This window comes from Petromyzon marinus, chromosome 66 (genome assembly GCF_048934315.1).
Source record: "Petromyzon marinus isolate PM22_M1 ecotype Great Lakes invasive population chromosome 66, UKy_Petmar_22M1.pri1.0, whole genome shotgun sequence".
NCBI lineage: Eukaryota > Metazoa > Chordata > Hyperoartia > Petromyzontiformes > Petromyzontidae > Petromyzon > Petromyzon marinus.
The window spans coordinates 9,836,456-9,863,523 of record NC_133732.1 but is presented as its reverse complement, the minus strand read 5'-3'; the positions used below and the strand labels follow the sequence as shown (position 1 = coordinate 9,863,523).

The following is a 27,068-nucleotide window of genomic DNA, read 5'->3' as shown; positions in this document are numbered from 1 at the left end:
GAGGTTCTTTGTAAGCCATCTGGCTACCATGAGAGATTCGTTCATGAGGCTATCCACATATACAAGCACATAGACAATTTCAACCGAGAGGATGGATTCTGGCTTAGCAATCATTGGAAAGATTTGATTAACCATTTCAGGTCTTAATTGATTGTTCACGCTTACGGTGGCTTTCAGACAGCATATATTAATTTTTCGTCTCCCCCCTCCTCTTTTCAGAACATAGATGGACTCGTCCTTCTAAATAAACTGCCAAATCGCTGCGCGTGGCGCTGACGTTTTTTTATAAATAAATAAAGACACGTTTTAAAATAAATAAATTAATGCAGACCGACACACCTGATGACGACCGTTTGTGTTATGGTCGAAACGTCTTGAGAATTTTTTTATATATATTATTATTTTATTGTTTCCCTTCAACGTGACTTTACCGAAAGAGCTAAGAATATGAATTACTGCAGTCACGATAGCTTTAAATCAAAATCCCCAGACTCGTTGATTCTTTCGGTAAAGTCACATAGCAGGTAAAAAAAACAATTAAAATGTATTTTTAATTAAAATAAATTTATTTTAAATTAAAATAAATTTAAATGTATTTCAAATAAAATAAATTTAAGTTATTTAAAATAGATTTAATGAACAAAATGAAGTTACTTTCTGCATTAACCCAGACTCTTTCGGTGATTTTACCGAAAGAGTCTGGGTTAATGCAGTCACGAAAGCTTCAAATCAAGATTCTTCATGATCTTATCAACTCAATGGGATTTTAATGAGACTTGAGGATGGAGAGAGGAATCCGATAAGCCGTGAAGCTCTTTGTCGCACGTGTTCGAGTGTTGAAGGGGTCCTTGTCAAAAAAACAGAGAATTCTACTAAATTATTATTTTAATTTTACTGCTAAACATTGCACAGGTTTGAACAGTGTCTTCCGGAAGACAAATTCTGACATAGGAAGATATCTTCCGAAAAAGGAAGAAGTTTTCTGAAGGAGAAAGACATCTTCCTAGTAAGGAAGACGTCATCCTTTTTCGGAAGACATCTTTTGAAGGAAGATATCTTCCGAAACAGAAAGCTATCTTCTAAAAAAGGAAGACGTCTTCTGAAAAAGGAAGACGTCTTTGGAAGCGGGAAGACATTTTCCGATAAGGGAAGACGTCTTCTGACAACAGACACCTTCTGAAAATGCCTTCTTTTAGGAGAACAAAAAACGGAAGTGGATCTTCTGGAAGAGGAAGATTTGTCCGGGAAGACGCTTCTGGAAGCGGGAGCAATCTTCTGGAAACATCTTCTGGAAGAGGAAGACGAAAAGGAGACTTAAAAAAAACAGCGTGCGTGGCTTGGCATGGAGAGTCGATGCCGAGCTGTGAACGTGAAGGTGGAAAACTCGCAGAGACTCAGGTGGGAGACTCACCACTCACTCACTCTACCACTCACCCACTCACTCAACCACTCACTCACCACTCACTCACCACTTACTCACCACTCACCACTCACTCACTCTACCACTTACTCACCACTCACTCACCACTCAATGATATGTAGTTTATTGTTAAAAATTCGGTCACAGTCCCTATGATCACTGTTACATTGGATTTATGGCTTTTATTTTGGTGATTTAGAAAAGTTTTTTTTGTTTTGGCCATGTTTTTGTTTATTGTAGTACGGAGTTAGACTGATGGCCTTAATCTTAGTTGTCTTGTGGTTGTTGTTGTTTGACTTGCATCCCACTGGGATTTTTGCACACAGCGTTGGTGTACGGTGCTATTTCAGGAATATTTTGATATTTTTTTTCCTGGATTTTCTGTTTGCACAGTCACAAAATCACTTTAAGATGTTTTCTTGTTCATGTTTTTGTTTGTTGCGGTTGCACCCGATTCAAGAGCCGAATGGCTCACAGGGCTATACCTAATAAATGAACTATGAACTATGAATACTCACCACTCACTCACTCTACCACTCACTCACCACTCACTCACCACTCACTCACCACTCACCACTCACTCTACCACTCACTCACCACTAACTCACTCACTCTACCACTCACTCACTCACCACTCACTCACCACTCACCACCCACGCACTCACCACACACTCACCACTCACTCACCACTCACTCACTCACCACCCACTCATAGTTCCATGTATGTTGCTATAGCCCTGTGAGCCATTCGGCTCTTGAATCGGGTGCAACCGCAACAAACAAAAAACACGAACAAGAAAAACATCTGAAAGTGATTATGTGACTGTGCAAACAGAAAATCCAGGAAAAAACAGCAAAATATTCCTGAAATAGCACCGTACAACAACGTTGTGTGAAAAAAATCCCAGTGGGATGCAAGTCAAATAACAACAACCACAAGACAACTAAGATTAAGGCCATCAGTCTAACTCCGTACTACAATAAACAAAAACATGGCCAAAACAAAAACCTTTTAAAAATCACCAAAATAAAGCCATAAATGCAATGTAACAGTGATCATAGGAACTGTGACCGCATTTTTAACAATAAACTACATAAATAACATGTAACACCAAACCCTAGAGCTACAGCTGGCTGCATGAGTTACTCCACAATAACAGGAGCATCAGTCGGGAGTATCACATTTTTCAATGCACCTTTAAGATCAGCACACTAAATCAAAACACAGTTAATACTTTGCAACGTCATCCGGAGCGAAACATTTTATTTTATTTTAGGCCACTGAATAGCAGTGGCAGCTAGGGGTGTACAACTCCTCCAGAGCAGTTTTGAGTGAAGATCTCATTGTGAGCGATTCAAGTTGCAGTTTATTGGCAATAGCATTCCAGACCCTGGGGGCATCAATAGCAAAGGCCCTTCCTCCGGTTTTTATACGACAATAGGGAATGTGAAGCTGGTAAATGAGCGAAGACCTGAGGTCAAATTTGTTACTTGAAACAGAGAGGAGATCCAGCAGGTAGTCTGCGGTATTTTTTGTAAGGACATCGTGAATAAATAAGATCTGGTGCACAAGCCGTCGAACATTAAGAGATGTTAAGTTTGACCCAATGTAGAGATCACAGTGGTGAGTCCTATATGGGCAGTTCAATCACCACTCACTCTACCACTCACTCATCACTCACCAATTACTCACCACTCACCAATTACTTACCACTCACTCACCAATTACTCACCAATTACCACTCACTCACCACACACTCACCACTCACCAATTACTCACCACTTACCACTCACTCACTAATTACTCAAAACTCACTCACCAATTACTCACCACTCAACTCCCCACTCACCACTTACCAATTACTCACCACTCACCAATTACTCACCACTTACCAATTACTCACCAATTACTCAGCACTCACTCACCACTCACTCACCACTTACTCACCACACACTCACCGCTCACTCACCACTCACTACTCACCAATTACTCACCACTCACTCACCACTCACTCACCACTGACTCACCACTCACCAATTACTCACCACTCACTCACCACTCACTCACTAATTACTCACCACTCACTCACCAATTACTCACCACTCAACTCACCACTCACTCACCACTTACCAATTACTCACCAATTACTCACCACTCACTCACCAATTACTCACCACTCACTCACCACTCACACCCACGACTCACTCACCACTCACTCACTCACCACTCACTCACCAATTACTCACCACACACCAATTACTCACCACTCACTCACCACTCGCACTAACCAATTACTCACCACACACTCACCATACACCACTCACCAATTACTCACCACTTACCAATTACTCACCAATTACTCAGCACTCACTCACCACTCACTCACCACTTACTCACCACTCACCACACACTCACCGCTCACTCACCACTCACTACTCACCAATTACTCACCACTCACTCACCACTTACTCACCAATTAATCACCACTCACTCACCAATTACTCACCACTCACTCAGCAATTACTCACCAATTCTCACCACTCACTCACCAATTACTCACCACTCACTCTACCACTCACTCACTCACCACTCTATCACCAATTACTCGCCACTCACTCACCACTCACTCAGCACTTGCCCCTTCAGCCTGTCACAGGCTACACGGGGGACCTTTGTCTTTGTAAGCTCAGTGATTCTCTTCCGCCAGGGAGCGTCTGGAAAGTAGCGGTCTCCTTCATCCCTCGCTGAGGCCTCGGCGCCAGGAGAGCGGCAGGCTTCTCCTGCCGCTGGCGGAGGAGGCCGAGCGACGCGATTGGCTGCCGCTGCGGCTGGTGCTGCAGGAGGCGGGGCTGTCGTCGGCGGACGACTTCGATTGGCCAACACCGGGCGACGGGTTGGAGGACCAAGGGGAGACGCTCGCACGCGATTGGTCAGTACGGAGAAACGGCCACGCGCGTCGCTTCACTGGGATGCCCCCTCCTGCCCTGCGTCTCTCCTCGGACAAATGAATCACAACAACACCACCACAACAACAACACAACAACAACACAGCAACAACAACACAAACAACAAGGCAAAAACACAACAACACAAACAACACAACAACAACACAAACAACAACACAACAACAACAACACAATCAACACAACAACAACACAAACAACAACACAACAACACAAACAACAACACAAACAACAACACAAACAAGAACACAAACAACAACACAAACGAGTCACAATAACAACACAACAACACAATTGAGTCACAACAACAACACAAACGAGACAACAATTCCAACGAGTCACAACAACAACAACAATACGGTGGTGCCGGCGACCTCCCCCCCCCCCCCCCCCCCCCCCAGGTGGTTGAGCTCCGTGAGCCTCGCCGCTCCGTCTCCCCGGGGCCCCCGGCGCCAACGAGGCCGCCCGGCTTCCTCGCGGCTCGTCCACGCTCTGCGCTCACTCGCCGGGCGCAAGCTCCGTAGGAACGACGCGGAGCTCCGTGGGAACAACTCGGAGCTCCGTGGGAACGCCGCGGAGCTCCGTGGGGGGGGCGACGACGCGGAGCTCTGGGCTCGGGAGGTGCCGAGCCGCTACGAGCGGCACGGAGACCTGGTGGTGCTGCCCAGCGGCGCCTTTGTCTCTGACTACTGGAGGCAGCTGGGTGGGTGGACTCCTCTGTATTGTTCTCTCTCGTGTCTATTGTTCTCACTCGTTTCTATTGTTCTCTCTCGTGTCTATTGTTCTCTCTCGTGTCTATTGTTCTCTCTCGTGTCTATTGTTCTCTCTCGTGTCTATTGTTCTCTCTCGTGTCTATTGTTCTGTCTCGTTTCTATTGTTCTCTCTCGTTTCTATTGTTCTCTCTCATTTCTATTGTTCTCTCTCTTATCTATTGTTCTCATGTGTTTCTATTGTTCTCTCTTGTTTCTATTGTTCTCTCTCGTTTCTATTGTTCTCTCTCATGTCTATTGTTCTCCCTCATTTCTGTTCTCTCTCGTTTCTATTGTTCTCTCTCGTTTCTATTGTTCTCTCTCGTTTCTATTGTTCTCTCTCGTTTCTATTGTTCTCTCTTGTTTCTATTGTTCTCTCTCATTTCTATTGTTCTCTCTCGTATCTATTGTTCTCTCTCGTTTCTATTGTTCTCTCTCGTTTCTATTGTTCTCCCTCATGTCTATTGTTCTCTCTCGTTTCTATTGTTCTCTCTCGTTTCTATTGTTCTCTCTCGTGTCTATTGTTCTCTCTCGTTTGTATTGTTCTCTCTCGTGTCTATTGTTTTCTCTCGTTTCTATTGTTCTCTCTCGTGTCTATTGTTCTCTCTCGTGTCTATTGTTCTCTCTCATTTCTATTGTTCTCTCTTGTGTCTATTGTTCTCACTCGTTTCTGTTGTTCTCTCTGGTTTCTATTGTTCTCTCTCGTGTGTATTGTTCTCACTCGTTTATGTTGTTCCCTCTCGTTTCTATTGTTCCCTCTCGTTTCTATTGTTCCCTCTCGTTTCTATTGTTCCCTCTCGTTTATCTTCTCTCTCATTTCTATTGTTCTCTCGTTTCTATTGTTCTCTCTCGTGTCTATTGTTCTCTCTCATTTCTATTGTTCTCACTCATTTCTATTGTTCTCTCTAGTTTCTATTGTCAGATGATGGTGATCTTGATGATGATGATGGTCATATTGATGATGATGTTAATAGTGATGTCGTTGTTGTAAATGTTAATGAAGATGTTGACGTTAATGTCGTTGATAACAATTTGTTCTCTCTCGTGTCTATTGTTCTCTCTCGTGTGTATTCTTCTCTCTCGTTTCTATTGTTCTCTCTCGTGTCTATTGTTCTCACTCGTTTCTATTGTTCTCACTCGTTTCTATTGTTCTAACTCGTTTCTATTATTCTCTCTCGTTTCTATTCTCTCTCATGTCTATTGTTCTCCCTCGTTTATGTTGTTCTCTCTCGTTTCTATTGTTATCTCGTTTCTATTGTTCCCTCTCATTTCTATTGTTCTCTCTCGTTTCCATTGTTCTTACTCGTTTCTATTGTTCCCTCTCGTTTCTATTCTCTCTCGTGTCTATTGTTCTCTCTCGTGTCTATTGTTCTCACTCGTTTCTATTGTTCTCTCTCGTTTCTATTGTTCTCTCTCGTTTCTAGTGTTCTCTCTCGTTTCTATTATCTCGTGTCTATTGTTCTCTCTCATTTCTATTGTTCTCTCTCATGTCTATTGTTCTCTCTCGTGTCTATTGTTCTCACTCGTTTCTATTGTTCTCACTCGTTTCTATTCTAACTCGTTTCTATTATTCTCTCTCGTTTCTATTCTCTCTCATGTCTATTGTTCTCTCTCGTTTCTATTGTTCTCTCGTTTCTATTGTTCTCTCGTTTCTATTGTTCCCTCTCATTTCTATTGTTCTCGTTTCTATTGTTCTTACTCGTTTCTATTGTTCCCTCTCGTTTCTATTCTCTCTCGTGTCTGTTGTTCTCTCTCGTGTCTATTGTTCTCTCTCGTGTCTATTGTTCTCTCTCGTGTCTATTGTTCTCTCTCGTTTCTATTGTTCTCTCTCGTTTCTATTGTTCTCACTCGTTTCTATTGTTCTCTCTCGTTTCTATTGTTCTCTCTCGTTTCTATTCTCTCTCATTTCTATTGTTCTCTCTCGTTTCTATTGTTCTCTCTCGTGTCTATTGTTCTCTCTCGTTTCTATTGTTTTCTCTCGTTTCAATTGTTCTCTCTCGTGTGTATTGTTCTCTCTCGTTTCTATTGTTCCCTCTCGTTTCTATTGTTCTAACTAGTTTCTATTATTCTCTCTCGTTTCTATTCTCTCTCATGTCTATTGTTCTCCCTCGTTTATGTTGTTCTCTCGTTTCTATTGTTCTCTCGTTTCTATTGTTCCCTCTCGTTTCTATTGTTCTCGTTTCTATTGTTCTCGTTTCTATTGTTCTTACTCGTTTCTATTGTTCCCTCTCGTTTCTATTCTCTCTCGTGTCTATTGTTCTCTCTCGTGTCTATTGTTCTCTTTCGTTTCTATTGTTCTCTCTCGTTTGTATTGTTCTCACTCGTTTCTATTGTTCTCTCTCGTTTCTATTCTCTCTCATTTCTATTGTTCTCTCTCATGTCTATTGTTCTCTCTCGTGTCTATTGTTCTCTCTCGTGTCTATTGTTCTCTCTCGTTTCTATTGTTCTCTCTCGTTTCTATTGTTCTCACTCGTTTCTATTGTTCTCTCTAGTTTCTATTGTCAGATGATGGTGATCTTGATGATGATGGTCATATTGATGATGATGTTAATAGTGATGTTAATGAAGATGTTGACGTTAATGTCGTTGATAACAATGTTGATACTGTTGTTGATGATGTTGTTGTCAATGTTGTTGTTGTCGATGTTGTATTGCCAGAGCCCGAGCTGTGGGCCGTGGTAGCGAGCGTGCTGGGCGCGAGCCGGGTGGCACGCTGCCAGCGCGTGGCTCCAGACGCCTTCCGCAGCCCCCGCACGCAGCTCCTGCTGGGGGAGCACGGCCACGTGGAGCACTGTGACAACAACATCACGTGGGTGGTGGGGCAGAGTGTGGGGAGAGAGTGAAAGTGTGTTGATGGTGGTGATGGTGGTGGTGGTGATGGTGTTGGTGGCGGTGTACCGGCAGGTACGAGTATGACGTGACACTCTGCATGTTCTCCAAGGGGAACGTCTCTGAGAAGCTCTACCTGGCCTCGCTCGACTGCCGCGGAGAGACGATCGTAGACCTGTACGCAGGTACACACACGCACACACGCAAACGTATGCACACACGCACATGTAGAAACATACGCACACGCACACACGTGCGCACGTACACGCACACGTACAAACACACGCACACAAACACGCGTGCGCACGTACACGCACGTACACGTACCCACACGTGGTGACGGCGGTGACGGCGGTGACGGCGGTGACGGCGGTGGCGCAGGCATCGGCTACCTGACGCTGCCGCTGCTGGTGCACGCCGGGGCGGCCATGGCCGTGGCGTGCGAGTGGAGCCCCCACGCGGTGGCAGCGCTCTACGCCAACCTCGACCGCAATGGCGTGGCCGGGCGCTGCACGGTGCACCCAGCGGACAACCAGACGGTACACACGCAGACACACGCACACACGGATACACGCACACACGGACACACACGCACACACACGTACACACGGACACACACGCGCACACACGCACACACGGACACACACGCGCACACACACGTACACAGGGACACACACACATGCACACACATGGACACACACGGACACACGCGCACACACGGACACACACGCACATACGGACACACGCACACACACGTACACAGGGACACACGCGCACACACACGGACACACGCACGGACACACGCACACACACGCACACACGGACACACGCACACAAACGGACACACACACGTACACGCGGACACACGCGCACACACACGCACACACACGCACACACACAACAACAACAACAACAACAACCGCCATTCGCCACTAAGTGGCGGTGACGTCACCACGACGCTTGTGCCAGGCTATGTGCACCCTGAGGCCACGTGAAGTGTCGAACGCCCGCTGGCAGGAGGTCACGGGGCAGACCCAGGTGCCACGGGTCGACTGACTGAGATGACTGGCTGATGCACCACCTGTGCCCCCTACTGTGCCAACCTGCTGTGCTTTAGCCACCCGGCGCTCCGCTCGCTGTTGTGAGCGTCGCTCCTCCGCCCTCCGTTGTTGTTGGAGGGCGACTGCCTCCAACTGCCCAGTAGCATCCTTCACGAGCCTCCTCCACAGAGGCCGATCTTGACACCGCTGGTACCAGTCATCGGCAAGTCCACTCAGCTCCACGTCCTCCTGTACCACATCACTCCATCTCTTCTCTAGCCCGTGCCGCGCCCGCTTAGCCCCCTCAATCCGGCAAAACAAAAGCTGTTTCGGCATGCGGTGGCTGGGCATGCGGGCTACATGACCCAGCCATCGCAGCCTTGCCTGCCGGAGGAGCTCACCGATGGGACCCTGCCCAGATCTTTCAAGGATTTGTGAGCTCCTCACACAATCCAGTCTGGTTAAACCCAGGATGGATCGTAGGCAGGCCAGCCTAAATGTTTCTAACCGGCGAAGATGTTCCATTAGGGGGGTCCACGTTTCGCAAGCGTAGAGAAGGGAGGGAATGACCGTGGCCGAGAAGACCTGAAGCTTAGTGCGGAGCGACAGACCAGGTAGCTTCCACACAGCGTTATGCAACCGATGAAAAGATATTGCCGCTCGACTGATTCGGAGTGAGACCTCTGCTGTTAAACTGGAGCCAGTCATAAGCACACTGCCCAGGTATGGGAAACTCTCCACTCTCTCCACAACTGCCCCATCACCGATTGGGAGTTGTGGGGGTGGAGTGTCCGATGGTACAAAATACCCAGGCAGGTGCTTAGTTTTGGTGGGGCTGATGGTAAGGCCCCACCTCTTAGTGGCACGCTCCAGTCTCAGCAGCAGCGTCTCCAACTCCTCCTCTGACTGAGCAGCTATTACCAAGTCATCAGCATACATAACGTGGTTGAGCAATAGGGAGCCATCCCTTGACCGCACCCGGGCATCGATTAGCCTCCCATTATATCTGTACCATATGGAGATTCCCCCGGTACAGCTATTGAAGGCTTCACGAACTACGTGGTCAAAATAGTTGTTAAATAATGTGGGAGCCAGAGGACATCCCTGTCGCACCCCAAGGTGTACAGGGAATGGCTCTGACTCCCGGCCACGTAGTTTTACCCGGGCCCGCTCACCATCATGAAGGTCCTTAATGATCGTGAGCAGAGGGTCAGGTACTCCAAAAGCACGAAGAACGACCCAGAGCCCAGGCCTACTGATGGTATCATAGGCCTTGACCAGGTCAATAAAGCAGAGATGTAGGTCTTGTTGGAATTCCCTACACCTCTGCTGTAGCAGACGGACAGAAAATATGGCATCTGTGCAGGACCACCCTTTCCTGAAACCGCATTGGGGCTCCGCAAGCCTCTCCTCAGCGTGCCTGGCAAGGCGATGCTGAATAATCCTTGCCAGGACCTTTCCCGGCACACTGAGGAGTGAGATGCCCCTGTAGTTGTTACAGTCTGTGCGGTCCCCCTTCTTAAAAAGGGGGACCACCAGGGCATCCTTCCAATCCTGCGGAACCCGTCCAGTGGTCCAGACTGTTGTTATGATGTCATATAGGGCAGTCTGTGCACAAACGCCACCCTCCCTCAGCATTTCGCTTGGGAGATCATCTCTGCCCGCTGCCTTTCCTGGTCTCAGACTCCGGATCGCCTTCAATACTTCATCAGCAGCTGGCACCTCAGCCAGCCACTCACAGGGGGTGACTTCATCCAATATTTGAGGCACCGCAGCCTCAGCAGGGTCATCCTCACTTTGTGCCACGATGTTTTCCTGGCTGAGGGATTTTCCCTCCCCCAGGACCTCACAGAAATGCTCAGCAAATCTGCGAACCTGTTCCTGGGGGTCGGAAATTGGATCACCGTTTTTTCCCCTAATGATGGTAATAGGTGTGGCGCTGCAGGTTACTTTTTTGATGGAGTTAAATAGAGATTTGTGATCACGGGCCACTGAGGCAGACTCCATCTCCTCAGCAACCCGCGACCACCACCCATCCTTGCAGCGCCTCACGGCTCTCCGAACCTCCGAGCGAAGGCTGCGGTAAGCCTCCTCATTCTCTGACGTGGGATTTTGTAGCCGATGACAGTGGGCCTGTTGCTTTTTCTCAACCATCCTGAACAACTCCTCTGTCATCCAGGGTGTCTGGGGAGGTCTGGACCGCGTACCCAAAGCAGCCATTGCAGCTGCATGAGTCACAGTCCTAAACCTCGCCCATTTACCCTCAACATCAGGAGGAGTCGGGGACGATGCCAATCCCAGCCGCAAGCGATGATGAAATTCTCGCTTGCAACTTTCATCAGATAACTGAGACACGGACACACACGCACACACGCACACACATCCATTTCGACCACGTAGTTCGTAAAGCCTTCGATGGCTGTACCGGAGGAATTTCCATCTGTACAGATACAATGGGAGGCTGATCGATGCCCGGGCGCAGTCAAGGGATGGCTCCCTATTGGTCAACCACGTTATGTATGCCGATGACCTGGTAATAGCTGCTCAGTTAGAGGAGGAGTTGGAGACGCTGCTGCTGAACCTGGAGCGTGCCACTAAGAGATGGGGCCTTACCATCAGCCCCACCAAAACTAAGCACCTGCCTGGGTATTTTGTACCATCGGACACTCCACCCCCACAACTCCCAATCGGTGATGGGGCAGTTGTGGAGGGAGTGGAGAGTTTCCCATACCTGAGCAGTGTGCTCATGACCGGCTCTGGTTTGACAGCAAAGGTCTCACTCCGAATCAGTCGAGCGGCATTATCTTTTCTTCGGCTGCGTAACGCTGCTGTGTGCAGAGTACCTGGTCTGTTGCTCCGCATGACGCTTCGGGTCTTCTCGGCCACAGTCATGCCCTCTCTTCTCTACGCTTGCAAAACGTGGACCCTCCTAATGGAACATCTTCGCCAGTTAAAAACATTTAGGCTAGCCTGCCTACGATCCATCCTGGGATTAACCAGGCTGGATTGCGTGAGGAGCTCACAATTCATTGAAAGATCTGGACAAAGTCCCATCGATGAGCTCCTCCGGCAGGCAAGGCTGCGTTGGCAGGGTCATCTAGCCCGCATGCCCAGCCACCGCATGCCTAAACAGCTTTTGTTCGGCCGGATAGAGGGGGCGAAACGGACGCGGCACGGGCTAGAGAAGAGATGGAGTGATGTGGTACAGGAGGACGTGGAGCTGAGTGGACTTGCCGATGACCGGTACCAACGGTGTCAAGATCGGCCTCTGTGGAGGAGGCTCGTGAAGGACGCTGCTGGGCAGTTGGAGGCAGTTGCCCTGCAACAACAACGGAGGGCGGAGAAGCGACGCTCACAACAACGAGCGGAGCGCCAGGCGACTAAAACACAGCAATTTGGCACAGTAGGGGGCACAGGTGGTGCATCGGCCACTCATCTCAGTCAGTTCACCCATGGCACCTGCTGGGTCTGCTCCGTGACCTCCTGCCAGCAGGCTTTCGACACTTCACGTGGCCTTAACGTGCACTTGGCCTGGCACAAACGCCATGGTGAAGTCACCGCCACTTAGTGGCGAATGGCGGTTGTTGTTGTGTGTTTACGTGTGTGTTTACGTGTGTGTGTTTACGTGCATGTGTGTTTTAGTGTGTGTGTTTGTGTATGTGTAGTGACATAGAATCGGTCACTTAGCAGCATAGCGCAGGTGCTGGCAGGGAAGGGGATTTGCAGCTACAAGAGCCCTGACAGCAGGCCACGTGATAGACCAGAGAGAGGGATGTAGGGGAAAGGTCACGGAAAGGGGCACACCGAGAACCGGCTTGTAAGTTCCAGAAGGGGGGCGTGGCCGCGGCGGAGCCAGGCCACGCTGACGGTGTGAGAGGGCCCCAGGGAGGGGACCTCGGGGCTGTCGTTTGGAGTGGGGTCCCCGTTGTCGCCGCCGCCGCTGGAGTCTCCATCTTCGTCTTCACCATCTCGGCGGTGTCGTCAGGCAGTCTGCCAGCTGTCCTGACTGGGAGCTGTAGTTACTAAAGTGTGAACTGGTAAGGCTGTTAATAGACAGAGTGCCTCCTCCTCTTAGTGTCTCTGAGTCAGTCACTACGTGTGTGTGTGTGTATGTGTGTGTGCGTGTGTAGCTTCGCGAGCGAGGCTTTGCGGACCGCGTGCTCCTGGGGCTGCTGCCGTCGTCCCGGCCCGGCTGGGGTCTCGCTTGTGCGCTCTTGCGGCCGGACCGCGGTGGGATCCTGCACATCCATCACAACGTCGCCTCAATGCCCACAAAGCCCCCGTTGGCACTGCCACGCAGCGCCACTGACGTGACCTCACTTCCTGCCGACCACAGCGGCACAGAAGTGATGTCACTTCCTGCCGACCACAGCGGCACAGAAGTGATGTCACTTCCTGTCGACCACAGCGGCACTGAAGTGACGTCACTTCCTGTCGACCACAGCGGCACTGAAGTGACGTCACTTCCTGCCGACCACAGCGGCACAGAAGTGACGTCATTTCCTGCCGACCACAGCGACACTGAAGTGACGTCACTTCTTGCCGACCACAGCGGCACTGAAGTGACGTCACTTCCTGCCGACCACAGCGCCACAGAAGTGACGTCACTTCCTGCCGACCACGGCGGCGCAGAAGTGACGTCACTTCCTGCCGACCACAGCGGCACAGAAGTTGCGTCACTTCCTGCCGGCCACAGCGACACAGAAGTGACGTCACTTCCTGCCGACCACAGCGGCACTGAAGTGACGTCACTTCCTGCCGACCACAGCGACACTGAAGTGATGTCACTTCCTGCCGACCACAGCGACACAGAAGTGACGTCAATTCCCGTCGCCACAACCTCCCCGGCCGTCTCGGGGGTGCCGGCGTGCGAGTGCGGCACCGGGGCCGAGGAGGGGCGGGTCGCGTGCGCGTGCGGCAGCGCCCGCCCCGCGTGGCGAGCCTTCGCCCGCGACGCCGTCCGTGAGGTGCGGGCCCTGCTGCTCGCCGCGCACACGCAGGGGGGCAGGGGGGTGGGGGCCTGGTGCGTGCGCACGGTGCGGGTGGCGCGCGTCAAGAGGTACGCGCCCCGCGTCGACCACGTGGTCGTCGACTTGCATTGCAGGCCGCTCACGTGAACCTCCGGGCCCCCCACGTGACCCCCCCGGACCCCCACGTGACCCCCACGGCCACACACGTGACCCTGGCCCCCTAGTCTGCTTTGAGGCTCTTCGTACGTCCGTCGGTCCGTTTCTTGGTCGGTCGGTGAGGGTGGTAGTAGCATAGCGATGGTGGTAGTGGTTTAGCGATGGTGGTGGTGGTTTAGCGATGGTGGTGGTGGTTTAGCGATGGTAGAAGCTGATCCAGGCCCGGCCTGCCCGTCAGCTGCCAACTGCCCCCCTCCCCCGATGACGCCGCTGCTGTTGTGTAAAAACATTGGCAATGTAATGAGAGTGAAGTGAAAATAAAAGTTGTTCTCACCTCCGGTGTGCGCGCTCCGTCGCTTATTCTACGCTCTCAGCTGGCCAATCATTCCCCATACCACACCACACACACAACAACCGCTATTCTTCACTAAGTGGTTGTGACGTCACCACGACGCCTGTGCCAGGCTCGGTGCACCTTAAGGCCACGTGTCGAACACCCGCTGGCAGGAGGTCACGGGGCAGACCCAGGTGCCACGGGTCGACTGAGACGACTGGCTGGTGCACCACCTGTGCCCCCCTACTGTGCCAACCTGCTGTGCTTTAGCCACCGCTCGTTGTTGTGAGCGTCGCTCCTCTGCCCTCCGTTGTTGGAGGGCAACTGCCTCCAACTGCCTAGTAGCGTCCTTCACGAGCCTCCTCCACAGAGGCCAATCTTGACACCGCTGGTACCAGTCATCGGCAAGTCCACTCAGCTCCACGTCCTCCTGTACCACATCACTCCATCTCTTCTCTAGCCCGTGCCGCGCCCATTTAGCCTCCTCGATCCGGCCGAACAAAAGCTGTTTGGGCATGCGATGGCTGGGCATGCGGGCTACATGGCCCAGCCAATGCAGCCTTGCCTGCCGGAGGAGCTCACCGATAGGACTTTGCCCAGATCGTTCGAGGATTTGTGAGCTCCTCACACAATCCACTTACTCGCTCACTCGCACACTCCAAATATACGGCAGGCGTCAGGATCGGGGTTGAACCCACGACCTCCTGCGTACCCGGCAAGGTCGTTAACATCTCCGAGCCACCGTGGCGCCCCTCACGACTGATGCCGAGATGACGCTATTCACGTTTGGGAGGTGACCCGAGCAGCCCGGAGAATCGCCCCACGCTTTGCGCGAGGGGGAAACGCTCAATCCCACACTTTTACTGCGCTGCCGCCTCCTGGTAGAGACAGGGGGTTACCACCCACAGGTGGAAGGGAGCGAGATGGAACAGATGGGCATGAGTCCACGCACTTGGCCTTCTACCTGGCGAGCCCAGGGCTACGGGCCCCACCCCCCACCACGGGAAGGCAGTTTCACGGCCCATCTGTGCGGTGACCCACCAACTCTCTCTGCGGCGTAGCCACCGCCTGCGCGCGCGTGTGCGTGCATGTGTGTGCGTGTGCGCGTGTGTGTGCGGCTTTTTTGGCACAGTGTTCCCCGGCGAAACCACGGGCCCCCCCCCCCCCGAGACGCGGGGCTCCACTCCGGGTTGGACCCCCGCACCGCGATTACCGACGACCGTGTGGGTGCACGATGCAGGTGGTCACGGAAGCCTCCGTGGTCTAAACAACGATGTTGTCCAGCATCCAGGTTTCTGTTGCGAGTTTGATCAAGTAAAATAATAAATATTGTGTCGTTAAAACACCGCCACCACCCCGACACAGCCAGTTAGTAATGGGCTTCGTTACTAGTACAGCACTAGCCGCTTGTGTGTTGGAGAGTAAACCCACTACAACATTTACAATCTGAGTACTGAGTACAATCACAATCAGTGCGTTACTAGTACAGCACTAGCCACTTGTGTTGGAGAGTAAACCCACTACAACATTTACAATCTGAGCACTGTGACATTTCGCCAGTAATTACAACGGGCATCATCAGATTTGTGGAGAATTCCACCAATTTAATACCTTAAACAGAGGCGTAGGTGCGATGACAAACACTTGTGCGGGAGGTGTGCGGGGGATCAATGAATCGACGTCCATGATGCGTGCGCATCATGCGAGCCCGTTGCTCTTGCACTGCCCGTCTATCGCGTGCGCCGAAGATAGCCGTAGCAGCGGGGTGATCCCCGGCCCGTGTGCAGAGGACCGCTCCTCCAAACCACGGGGCGCTGATACACCGGGGATCACTGCGGCGATGGCATCGGAGCGGGCGGGCGGGCGGGCGGGCGGGCGAGCGGTGCACAAACGACGGCGGTAACGCCGCACGGCGTGCATCGTCAACGGGAAAACGTCGCCAACTGAACGTTGAACGGATACATAAATAACTAACTAACTAGTCCGCGCGGGCCGCGGTTCAGGGCAGCCAATGAGGGTTACAAACACGTGGTGGTGGTGGTGGTGTCTGTGTGTGTGTACGCTGAACTTCTTCCGCACAGTACATAGCCAACTGTGCTAATCTGTGGATGTCTCTATGGGTCTGGGTGTCTGTGGGTGTCTGTGGGTCTCTGTGGAGCTCTGTGGGTCTGGGTGTCTGTGGGTATCTCTATGGGTCTGGGTGTCTGTGGGTGTCTCTATGGGTCTGGGTGTCTGTGGGTGTCTCTATGGGTCTGGGTGTCTGTGGGTGTCTCTATGGGTCTGGGTGTCTGTGGGTGTCTCTGTGGGTCTGGGTGTCTGTGGGTGTCTCTGTGGGTCTGGGTATCTGTGGGTGTCTCTATGGGTCTGGGTGTCTATGGGTGTCTCTATGGGTCTGGGTGTCTGTGGGTGTCTCTATGGGTCTGGGTGTCTATGGGTGTCTCTATGGGTCTGGGTGTCTGTGGGTGTATCTATGGGTCTGGGTGTCTGTGGGTGTCTCTGTGGGTCTGGGTGTCTGTGGGTGTCTCTATGGGTCTGGGTGTCTGTGGGTGTCTCTATGGGTCTGAGTGTCTGTGGGTATCTGTGGGTTTCTCTATGGGTGTCTCTATGGGTGTCTCTATGGGTCTGGGTGTTTGTGGGTGTCTCTATGGGTCTGGGTGTCTGTGGGTCTCTGTGGGTCTCTGTGGGTGTTTCTATGGGTCTGGGTGTCTGTGGGTCTCTGTGGGTGTCCGTGGGTGTCTCTATGGGTCTGGGTGTCTGTGGGTCTCTATGGGTGCATCTATGGGTCTGGGTGTCTGTGGGTCTCTGTGGGTGTCTCTGTGGGTGTCTCTATGGGTGTCTCTATGGGTGTCTCTATGGGTCTGGGTGTCTGTGGGTCTCTGTGGGTGTCTCTATGGGTGTCTCTATGGGTCTGGGTGTCTGTGGGTCTCTGTGGGTGTCTCTATGGGTGTCTCTATGGGTCTGGGTGTCTGTGGGTGTCTGTGGGTGTCTCTATGGGTCTGGGTGTCTGTGGGTGTCTGTGGGTCTCTGTGGGTGTCTGTGGGTGTCTGTGGGTGTCTCTATGGGTGTCTCTATGGGTCTGGGTGTCTGTGGGTGTCTCTGTGAGTGTCTCTATGGGTGTCTCTATGGGTCTGGGTGTCTGTGGGTCTCTGTGTGTGAACATAGCCAACCGCGGCTAATCGGAGGTGCGGACGGGCGGGGGGATGGGGGTAACAAAGTAAACACGACGACAACAACAACAACAAGCAGCAGCAGCAGCTGTGAAGCTGTAGGGGTGAGCGAGTGGTGTGGTGGCGCTTGAGCGTCACAACACAGGAGGCACGGCGGCCGTCGCGATGGGCGTGGTGGTGGTGGTGGTGGCGGTGGTGGTGGAGGTAGTGGAGGTGGTGATGGTGGTGATAGGCACCGGCAGCTACCTAACCGCGTGGTTGTGCCCCGTGATTGTGCCCTGCGTGGTTGTTCCGCGTGGTTGTGCCCTGCGTGGTTGTGCCGTGTGGTTGTGCCCTGCGTGGTTGTGCTGCGTGGTTGTGCCGTGTGGTTGTGCCGCGTGGTTGTTCCGCGTGGTTGTGCCGTGTGGTTGTGCCCTGCGTGGTTGTGCTGCGTGGTTGTGCTGCGTGGTTGTGCCCTGTGGTTGTGCCGTGTGGTTGTGCCCTGCGTGGTTGTGCCGTGTGGTTGTGCCGTGTGGTTGTTCCGCGTGGTTGTGCCGTGTGGTTGTGCCCTGCGTGGTTGTGCTGCGTGGTTGTGCTGCGTGGTTGTGCCCTGTGGTTGTGCCGTGTGGTTGTGCCCTGCGTGGTTGTGCCGTGTGGTTGTGCCGTGTGGTTGTGCCGTGTGGTTGTGCCGTGTGGTTGTGCCCCGCGTGGTTGTGCCCTGTGGTTGTGCCGCGCTCAGAGAAAGGCATCGAACAGGGGGAAGTGGGCGCTGGCGGGGTTGAGGAGGTCGAGCAGGAAGCAGGCCGTGCCAGCGAGGCCCTCGTAGAGGCTGTGCGGCGCGTCCGGAGTGCGAGCCCCAGACGCAAACTCCGGGGTCCGCAGGAACTCCGCAAACCTGGGACACGGGGAGACACGGGGAGACACGGAGACACGGGGACACGGGGAGACACGGGGAGACACGGGGAGACACGGGGGACACGGGGAGACACGAGGAGACGGGGACACGGGGACACGGGGACACGGAGACACGGGGAGACACGGAGTCACGGAGACACGGGGAGACACGGGGAGACACGAGGAGACACGGCGACACGGAGACACGGGGACACGGAGACACGGAGACATGGGGAGACACGGAGACACGGGGAGACACGGGGAGACACGGGGAGACACGGGGAGACACGGGAAGACACGGGGGGACACGGGGAGACACGGGGAGACACGGGGAGACACGGGGACACGGGGAGACACGGAGTCACGGAGACACGGGGAGACACGGGGAGACACGAGGAGACACGGGGAGACACGAGGAGACACGGGGAGACACGAGGAGACACGGGGACACGGAGACACGGAGACACGGGGAGACACGGGGGACACGGAGAGACACGGAGACACAGGGACACGGGGAGACACGGGGAGACACGGAGACACAGGAGGGAGTCAAGGTGTGACAAGGGTGTATGTGTGTGTGTGTGAGTGACGAGGGTGTATGTATGTGTGTGTGACGAGGGTGTGTGTGTGTGTGAGACGAGGGTGTATGTGTGTGTGACGAGGGTGTATGTGTGTGTGTGTGTGTGACGAGGGTGTATGTATGTATGTGTGTGTGACGAGGGTGTGTGTGTGTGACGAGGGTGTATGTGTGTGTGACGAGGGTGTATGTGTGTGTGTGTGTGACGAGGGTGTATGTATGTGTGTGTGACGAGGGTGTGTGTGTGTGTGTGACGAGAGTGTATGTGTGTGTGTGTGAGACGAGGGTGTGTGTGTGTGTGTGACGAGGGTGTGTGTGTGTGTGACGAGGGTGTGTGTGTGTGTGACGAGGGTGTATGTGTGTGTGTGTGACGAGGGGCTATGTGTGTGTATGTGTGTGACGAGGGTTTATGTGTGTGTGTGTGTGACGAGGGTGTGTGTGTGTGTGTATGTGTGTGTGACGAGGGTGTGTGTGTGTGTGACGAGGGTGTATGTGTGTGTGTGTGAGTGACGAGGGTGTATGTGTGTGTGTGACGAGGGTGTATGTGTGTGTGTGAGTGACGAGGGTGTATGTGTGTGTGTGTGACGAGGGTGTATGTGTGTGTGTGAGTGACGAGGGTGTATGTGTGAGTGACGAGGGTGTATGTGTGTGTGAGTGACGAGGGTGTATGTGTGTGTGAGTGACGAGGGTGTATGTGTGTGTGTGACGAGGGTGTGTTTGTGTGTGTGACGAGGGTGTATGTGTGTGTGACGAGGGTGTATGTGTGTGTGTGTGTGACGAGGGTGTATGTATGTATGTGTGTGTGACGAGGGTGTGTGTGTGTGACGAGGGTGTATGTGTGTGTGACGAGGGTGTATGTGTGTGTGTGTGTGTGTGACGAGGGTGTATGTATGTGTGTGTGACGAGGGTGTGTGTGTGTGTGTGTGACGAGAGTGTATGTGTGTGTGTGTGTGAGACGAGGGTGTGTGTGTGTGTGTGACGAGGGTGTGTGTGTGTGTGTGACGAGGGTGTGTGTGTGTGTGTGTGACGAGGGTGTGTGTGTGTGTGTGTGACGAGGGGCTATGTGTGTGTATGTGTGTGACGAGGGTGTATGTGTGTGTGTGTGTGACGAGGGTGTGTGTGTGTGTATGTGTGTGTGTGTGACGAGGGTGTGTGTGTGTGTGACGAGGGTGTATGTGTGTGTGTGTGAGTGACGAGGGTGTATGTGTGTGTGTGACGAGGGTGTATGTGTGTGTGTGAGTGACGAGGGTGTATGTGTGTGTGTGTGACGAGGGTGTATGTGTGTGTGTGAGTGACGAGGGTGTATGTGTGAGTGACGAGGGTGTATGTGTGTGTGAGTGACGAGGGTGTATGTGTGTGTGAGTGACGAGGGTGTATGTGTGTGTGTGACGAGGGTGTGTTTGTGTGTGTGACGAGGGTGTATGTGTGTGTGACGAGGGTGTATGTGTGTGTGTGTGTGACGAGGGTGTATGTATGTGTGTGTGACGAGGGTGTGTGTGTGTGACGAGGGTCTATGTGTGTGTGACGAGGGTGTATGTGTGTGTGTGTGTGACGAGGGTGTATGTATGTGTGTGTGACGAGGGTGTGTGTGTGTGTGTGTGACGAGAGTGTGTGTGTGTGTGTGTGTGAGACGAGGGTGTGTGTGTGTGTGTGTGACGAGGGTGTGTGTGTGTGTGTGTGACGAGGGTGTGTGTGTGTGTGACGAGGGTGTATGTGTGTGTGTGTGACAAGGGGCTATGTGTGTGTATGTGTGTGACGCGGGTGTATGTGTGTGTGACGAGGGTGTGTGTGTGTGTGTATGTGTGTGTGACGAGGGTGTGTGTGTGTGTGACGAGGGTGTATGTGTGTGTGTGAGTGACGAGGGTGTATGTGTGAGTGACGAGGGTGTATGTGTGTGTGAGTGACGAGGGTGTATGTGTGTGTGACGAGGGTGTATGTGTGTGTGTGTGTGACGAGGGTGTATGTATGTGTGTGTGACGAGGGTGTGTGTGTGTGTGACGAGGGTGTATGTGTGTGTGACGAGGGTGTATGTGTGTGTGTGTGTGACGAGGGTGTATGTATGTGTGTGTGACGAGGGTGTGTGTGTGTGTGACGAGAGTGTATGTGTGTGTGTGTGAGACGAGGGTGTGTGTGTGTGTGTGTGACGAGGGTGTGTGTGTGTGTGACGAGGGTGTGTGTGTGTGTGTGTGACGAGGGTGTATGTGTGTGTGTGTGACGAGGGGCTATGTGTGTGTATGTGTGTGACGAGGGTGTATGTGTGTGTGACGAGGGTGTGTGTGTGTGTGTATGTGTGTGTGTGTGACGAGGGTGTGTGTGTGTGTGACGAGGGTGTATGTGTGTGTGTGTGAGTGACGAGGGTGTATGTGTGTGTGTGACGAGGGTGTATGTGTGTGTGTGAGTGACGAGGGTGTATGTGTGTGTGTGTGACGAGGGTGTATGTGTGTGTGTGAGTGACGAGGGTGTATGTGTGAGTGACGAGGGTGTATGTGTGTGTGAGTGACGAGGGTGTATGTGTGTGTGAGTGACGAGGGTGTATGTGTGTGTGTGACGAGGGTGTGTTTGTGTGTGTGACGAGGGTGTATGTGTGTGTGACGAGGGTGTATGTGTGTGTGTGTGTGACGAGGGTGTATGTATGTGTGTGTGACGAGGGTGTGTGTGTGTGTGACGAGAGTGTATGTATGTGTGTGTGACGAGGGTGTGTGTGTGTGTGTGTGACGAGGGTGTGTGTGTGTGACGAGGGTGTATGTGTGTGTGTGTGACGATAGTGTGTGTGTGTGTGTGTGACGAGGGTGTATGTGTGTGTGTGTGACGAGGGTGTATGTATGTATGTGTGTGTGACGAGGGTGTGTGTGTGTGACGAGGGTGTATGTGTGTGTGACGAGGGTGTATGTGTGTGTGTGTGTGTGACGAGGGTGTATGTATGTGTGTGTGACGAGGGTGTGTGTGTGTGTGTGTGTGACGAGAGTGTATGTGTGTGTGTGTGAGACGAGGGTGTGTGTGTGTGTGTGACGAGGGTGTGTGTGTGTGTGTGACGAGGGTGTGTGTGTGTGTGACGAGGGTGTATGTGTGTGTGTGTGACGAGGGGCTATGTGTGTGTATGTGTGTGACGAGGGTGTATGTGTGTGTGTGTGTGACGAGGGTGTGTGTGTGTGTGTGTATGTGTGTGTGACGAGGGTGTGTGTGTGTGTGATGAGGGTGTATGTGTGTGTGTGTGAGTGACGAGGGTGTATGTGTGTGTGTGACGAGGGTGTATGTGTGTGTGTGAGTGACGAGGGTGTATGTGTGTGTGTGTGACGAGGGTGTATGTGTGTGTGTGAGTGACGAGGGTGTATGTGTGAGTGACGAGGGTGTATGTGTGTGTGAGTGACGAGGGTGTATGTGTGTGTGAGTGACGAGGGTGTATGTGTGTGTGTGACGAGGGTGTGTTTGTGTGTGTGACGAGGGTGTATGTGTGTGTGACGAGGGTGTATGTGTGTGTGTGTGACGAGGGTGTATGTATGTATGTGTGTGTGACGAGGGTGTGTGTGTGTGACGAGGGTGTATGTGTGTGTGACGAGGGTGTATGTGTGTGTGTGTGTGTGACGAGGGTGTATGTATGTGTGTGTGACGAGGGTGTGTGTGTGTGTGTGACGAGAGTGTATGTGTGTGTGTGTGTGAGACGAGGGTGTGTGTGTGTGTGTGACGAGGGTGTGTGTGTGTGTGTGACGAGGGTGTGTGTGTGTGTGTGACGAGGGTGTGTGTGTGTGTGTGTGACGAGGGGCTATGTGTGTGTATGTGTGTGACGAGGGTGTATGTGTGTGTGTGTGTGACGAGGGTGTGTGTGTGTGTGTATGTGTGTGTGTGTGACGAGGGTGTGTGTGTGTGTGACGAGGGTGTATGTGTGTGTGTGTGAGTGACGAGGGTGTATGTGTGTGTGTGACGAGGGTGTATGTGTGTGTGTGAGTGACGAGGGTGTATGTGTGTGTGTGTGACGAGGGTGTATGTGTGTGTGTGAGTGACGAGGGTGTATGTGTGAGTGACGAGGGTGTATGTGTGTGTGAGTGACGAGGGTGTATGTGTGTGTGAGTGACGAGGGTGTATGTGTGTGTGTGACGAGGGTGTGTTTGTGTGTGTGACGAGGGTGTATGTGTGTGTGACGAGGGTGTATGTGTGTGTGTGTGTGACGAGGGTGTATGTATGTGTGTGTGACGAGGGTGTGTGTGTGTGACGAGGGTGTATGTGTGCGTGACGAGGGTGTATGTGTGTGTGTGTGTGACGAGGGTGTATGTATGTGTGTGTGACGAGGGTGTGTGTGTGTGTGACGAGAGTGTATGTGTGTGTGTGTGTGAGACGAGGGTGTGTGTGTGTGTGTGTGACGAGGGTGTGTGTGTGTGACGAGGGTGTATGTGTGTGTGTGTGTGACGAGGGTGTATGTGTGTGTGTGACGAGGGGCTATGTGTGTGTATGTGTGTGACGAGGGTGTATGTGTGTGTGACGAGGGTGTGTGTGTGTGTGTATGTGTGTATGTGTGTGACGAGGGTGTGTGTGTGTGTGACGAGGGTGTATGTGTGTGTGTGAGTGACGAGGGTGTATGTGTGAGTGACGAGGGTGTATGTGTGTGTGAGTGACGAGGGTGTATGTGTGTGTGTGACGAGGGTGTGTTTGTGTGTGTGACGAGGGTGTATGTGTGTGTGACGAGGGTGTATGTGTGTGTGTGTGTGACGAGGGTGTATGTATGTGTGTGTGACGAGGGTGTGTGTGTGTGTGACGAGGGTGTATGTGTGTGTGACGAGGGTGTATGTGTGTGTGTGTGTGACGAGGGTGTATGTATGTGTGTGTGACGAGGGTGTGTGTGTGTGTGACGAGAGTGTATGTGTGTGTGTGTGTGTGAGACGAGGGTGTGTGTGTGTGTGTGTGACGAGGGTGTGTGTGTGTGTGTGTGTGACGAGGGTGTGTGTGTGTGTGACGAGGGTGTATGTGTGTGTGTGTGTCGAGGGGCTATGTGTGTGTATGTGTGTGACGAGGGTGTATGTGTGTGTGACGAGGGTGTGTGTGTGTGTGTGTATGTGTGTGTGTGTGTGACCGGCAAAACAACCCCCTACCTCCTCGCGGTGCCGGACGGGCAACTCTGTCGTGGACAGCGCTGTGGGGGGAGATCCAATTTTGATTGGCTCCTCCGCTCATGGCATATGTGTCCACCACAGGGGCTAAACGGGGGCTCTGGACGGGTGCGAGGGGCTGGTAACCCCTCCACCTTCAATTAATTACCACGAAACTACGAATGAAATATGTAACAACTAAGCTTGTGCCGGAGGCCCCGGGGGGCCAGGCGTCTATGACGTCTCCTGGCCAAACCCCAATTGGCGGAGCCAGGAGATTGAATACCTACCCTCGGGGCTACTCCAGAAACAACGAAAAGCCACTACGGTTGGCCACGTGGAATGTTCGAACGCTCACTGCAGAGGAGAGGCTGCCACTCCTCTGTCGGGAGCTGGACCGGTACCGCCTGGATCTATGCGGCATTCAGGAGGTCCGGTGGACCGGCTCTGGCTCCTGCCACCATGAGGGGTGGACAGTCCTCTACTCGGGGCAGCAGACTGCCAAACAACAGGGTGTGGGTCTTCTTTTGAACAAAAGAATGAAGGGGGCGTGGGAGCGTGGCGGTGAGGTGTGGGAAGCTGTAAGCCCCAGGCTACTTTGGGCTCGCCTTCCCATCAACCGGAGGCGAGGAATGGTGGTCGTGGTTACTTATGCCCCCACCGAAGATGAACATCCGTGGAGGGATGCAGGCAAAGCCGATGAGTCAGATGCCTTCTATGACCTCCTGTCACAGGTGCTGGCTAAGGTGGCCCCTCGGGATAGAGTCATCATGTTGGGTGACTTCAATGCCCGAGTTGGTCATGATACTGGCACCTGGTCTGGAGTGATTGGAGGGCATGGGCCAGATCAGCTCAATAACAACGGTAGGAGGCTGCTAGATTTTTGTGCAGCCCATGGGCTTGTAATTACCAACACGCTGTTCCGGCATCGGCGCATCCACACAACATCATGGATGCATGCCGGGTCCAAGCAAGAACATCTGCTGGACTACATAGTGACGGACCAGCGAATGCGAGCCCATGTCCTTGACACCAGGACCTACCGTGGAGCTGATCTGCCCTCTGACCATCGACTAGTCATCTGTAAGATGCGCCTGCCATTCTTCCACTCCGGTGGTGGGTGTACACCCAGGACCCCATTCCAACCTAAAGTGGCCTGGTCTCAGTTATCTGATGAAAGTTGCAAGCGAGAATTTCATCATCGCTTGCGGCTGGGATTGGCATCGTCCCCGACTCCTCCTGATGTCGAGGGTAAATGGGCGAGGTTTAGGACTGTGACTCATGCAGCTGCAATGGCTGCTTTGGGTACGCGGTCCAGACCTCCCCAGACACCCTGGATGACAGAGGAGTTGTTCAGGATGGTTGAGAAAAAGCGACAGGCCCACTGTCATCGGCTACAGAATCCCACGTCAGAGAATGAGGAGGCTTACCGCAGCCTTCGCTCGGAGGTTCGGAGAGCCGTGAGGCGCTGCAAGGATGGGTGGTGGTCGCGGGTTGCTGAGGAGATGGAGTCTGCCTCAGTGGCCCGTGATCACAAATCTCTATTTAACTCCATCAAAAAAGTAACCTGCAGCGCCACACCTATTACCATCATTAGGGGAAAAAACGGTGATCCAATTTCCGACCCCCAGGAACAGGTTCGCAGATTTGCTGAGCATTTCTGTGAGGTCCTGGGGGAGGGAAAATCCCTCAGCCAGGAAAACATCGCGGCACAAAGTGAGGATGACCCTGCTGAGGCTGCGGTGCCTCAAATATTGGATGAAGTCACCCCCTGTGAGTGGCTGGCTGAGGTGCCATCTGCTGAGGAAGTATTGAAGGCGATCCGGAGTCTGAGACCAGGAAAGGCAGCGGGCAGAGATGATCTCCCAAGCGAAATGCTGAGGGAGGGTGGCGTTTGTGCACAGACTGCCCTATATGACATCATAACAACAGTCTGGACCACTGGACGGGTTCCGCAGGATTGGAAGGATGCCCTGGTGGTCCCCCTTTTTAAGAAGGGGGACCGCACAGACTGTAACAACTACAGGGGCATCTCACTCCTCAGTGTGCCGGGAAAGGTCCTGGCAAGGATTATTCAGCATCGCCTTGCCAGGCACGCTGAGGAGAGGCTTGCGGAGCCCCAATGCGGTTTCAGGAAAGGGCGGTCCTGCACAGATGCCATATTTTCTGTCCATCTGCTACAGCAGAGGTGTAGGGAATTCCAACAAGACCTACATCTCTGCTTTATTGACCTGGTCAAGGCCTATGATACCATCAGTAGGCCTGGGCTCTGGGTCGTTCTTCGTGCTTTTGGAGTACCTGACCCTTTGCTCACGATCATTAAGGACCTTCATGATGGTGAGCGGGCCCGGGTAAAACTACGTGGCCGGGAGTCAGAGCCATTCCCTGTACACCTTGGGGTGCGACAGGGATGTCCTTTGGCTCCCACATTATTTAACATCTATTTTGACCACGTAGTTCGTGAAGCCTTCAATAGCTGTACCGGGGGAATCTCCATATGGTACAGATATAATGGGAGGCTAATCGATGCCCGGGTGCGGTCAAGGGATGGCTCCCTATTGCTCAACCACGTTATGTATGCTGATGACTTGGTAATAGCTGCTCAGTCAGAGGAGGAGTTGGAGACGCTGCTGCTGAGACTGGAGCATGCCACTAAGAGGTGGGGCCTTACCATCAGCCACACCAAAACTAAGCACCTGCCTGGGTATTTTGTACCATCGGACACTCCACCACCACAACTCCCAATCGGTGATGGGGCAGTTGTGGAGAGAGTGGAGAGTTTCCCATACCTGGGCAGTGTGCTTATGACTGGCTCCAGTTTAACAGCAGAGGTCTCACTCCGAATCAGTCGAGCGGCAATATCTTTTCATCGGTTGCGTAACGCTGTGTGGAAGCTACCTGGTCTGTCGCT

The 27,068-nt window shown here is 52.7% G+C and overlaps 2 protein-coding genes across 2 annotated transcripts in view; one reads left to right on the top strand and one right to left on the bottom strand.

Moving 5' to 3' along the window:
• Positions 1 to 14,466, top strand: TYW2 (tRNA wybutosine-synthesizing protein 2). Its single transcript, XM_076054645.1, has 8 exons — positions 1 to 524; positions 1,197 to 1,398; positions 4,129 to 4,350; positions 4,786 to 5,087; positions 7,792 to 7,942; positions 8,038 to 8,147; positions 8,344 to 8,501; positions 13,133 to 14,466. The coding sequence occupies exons 2-8, from the start codon at positions 1,343 to 1,345 to the stop codon at positions 14,117 to 14,119; spliced, it is 1,986 nt and encodes a 661-aa protein (XP_075910760.1). The 5' UTR covers positions 1 to 524; positions 1,197 to 1,342; the 3' UTR covers positions 14,120 to 14,466.
• A 1,574-nt stretch (positions 14,467 to 16,040) lies between these two features.
• The window catches only part of LOC116956674 (lanC-like protein 3), a 28,257-nt gene continuing 17,229 nt past the window's right edge, over positions 16,041 to 27,068 (bottom strand). Inside the window, exon 7 of the mRNA XM_032978453.2 lies at positions 16,041 to 18,503. Within this exon, the coding sequence (XP_032834344.1) occupies positions 18,344 to 18,503 (160 nt within the window). The 3' untranslated portion in view covers positions 16,041 to 18,343. The remainder of the gene's footprint in view (positions 18,504 to 27,068) is intronic.

Excerpts from the sequence above, each read along its gene's own strand:
- TYW2 (XM_076054645.1), top strand. The coding sequence starts at position 1,343 with ATGGAGAGTCGATGCCGAGCTGTGAACGTGAAGGTGGAAAACTCGCAG. Across the intron at positions 4,351-4,785 it reads GAGACGCTCGCACGCGATTG|GTGGTTGAGCTCCGTGAGCC; the intron begins GTCAGTACGGAG and ends CCCCCCCCCCAG. Across the intron at positions 7,943-8,037 it reads CACTGTGACAACAACATCAC|GTACGAGTATGACGTGACAC; the intron begins GTGGGTGGTGGG and ends GTGTACCGGCAG.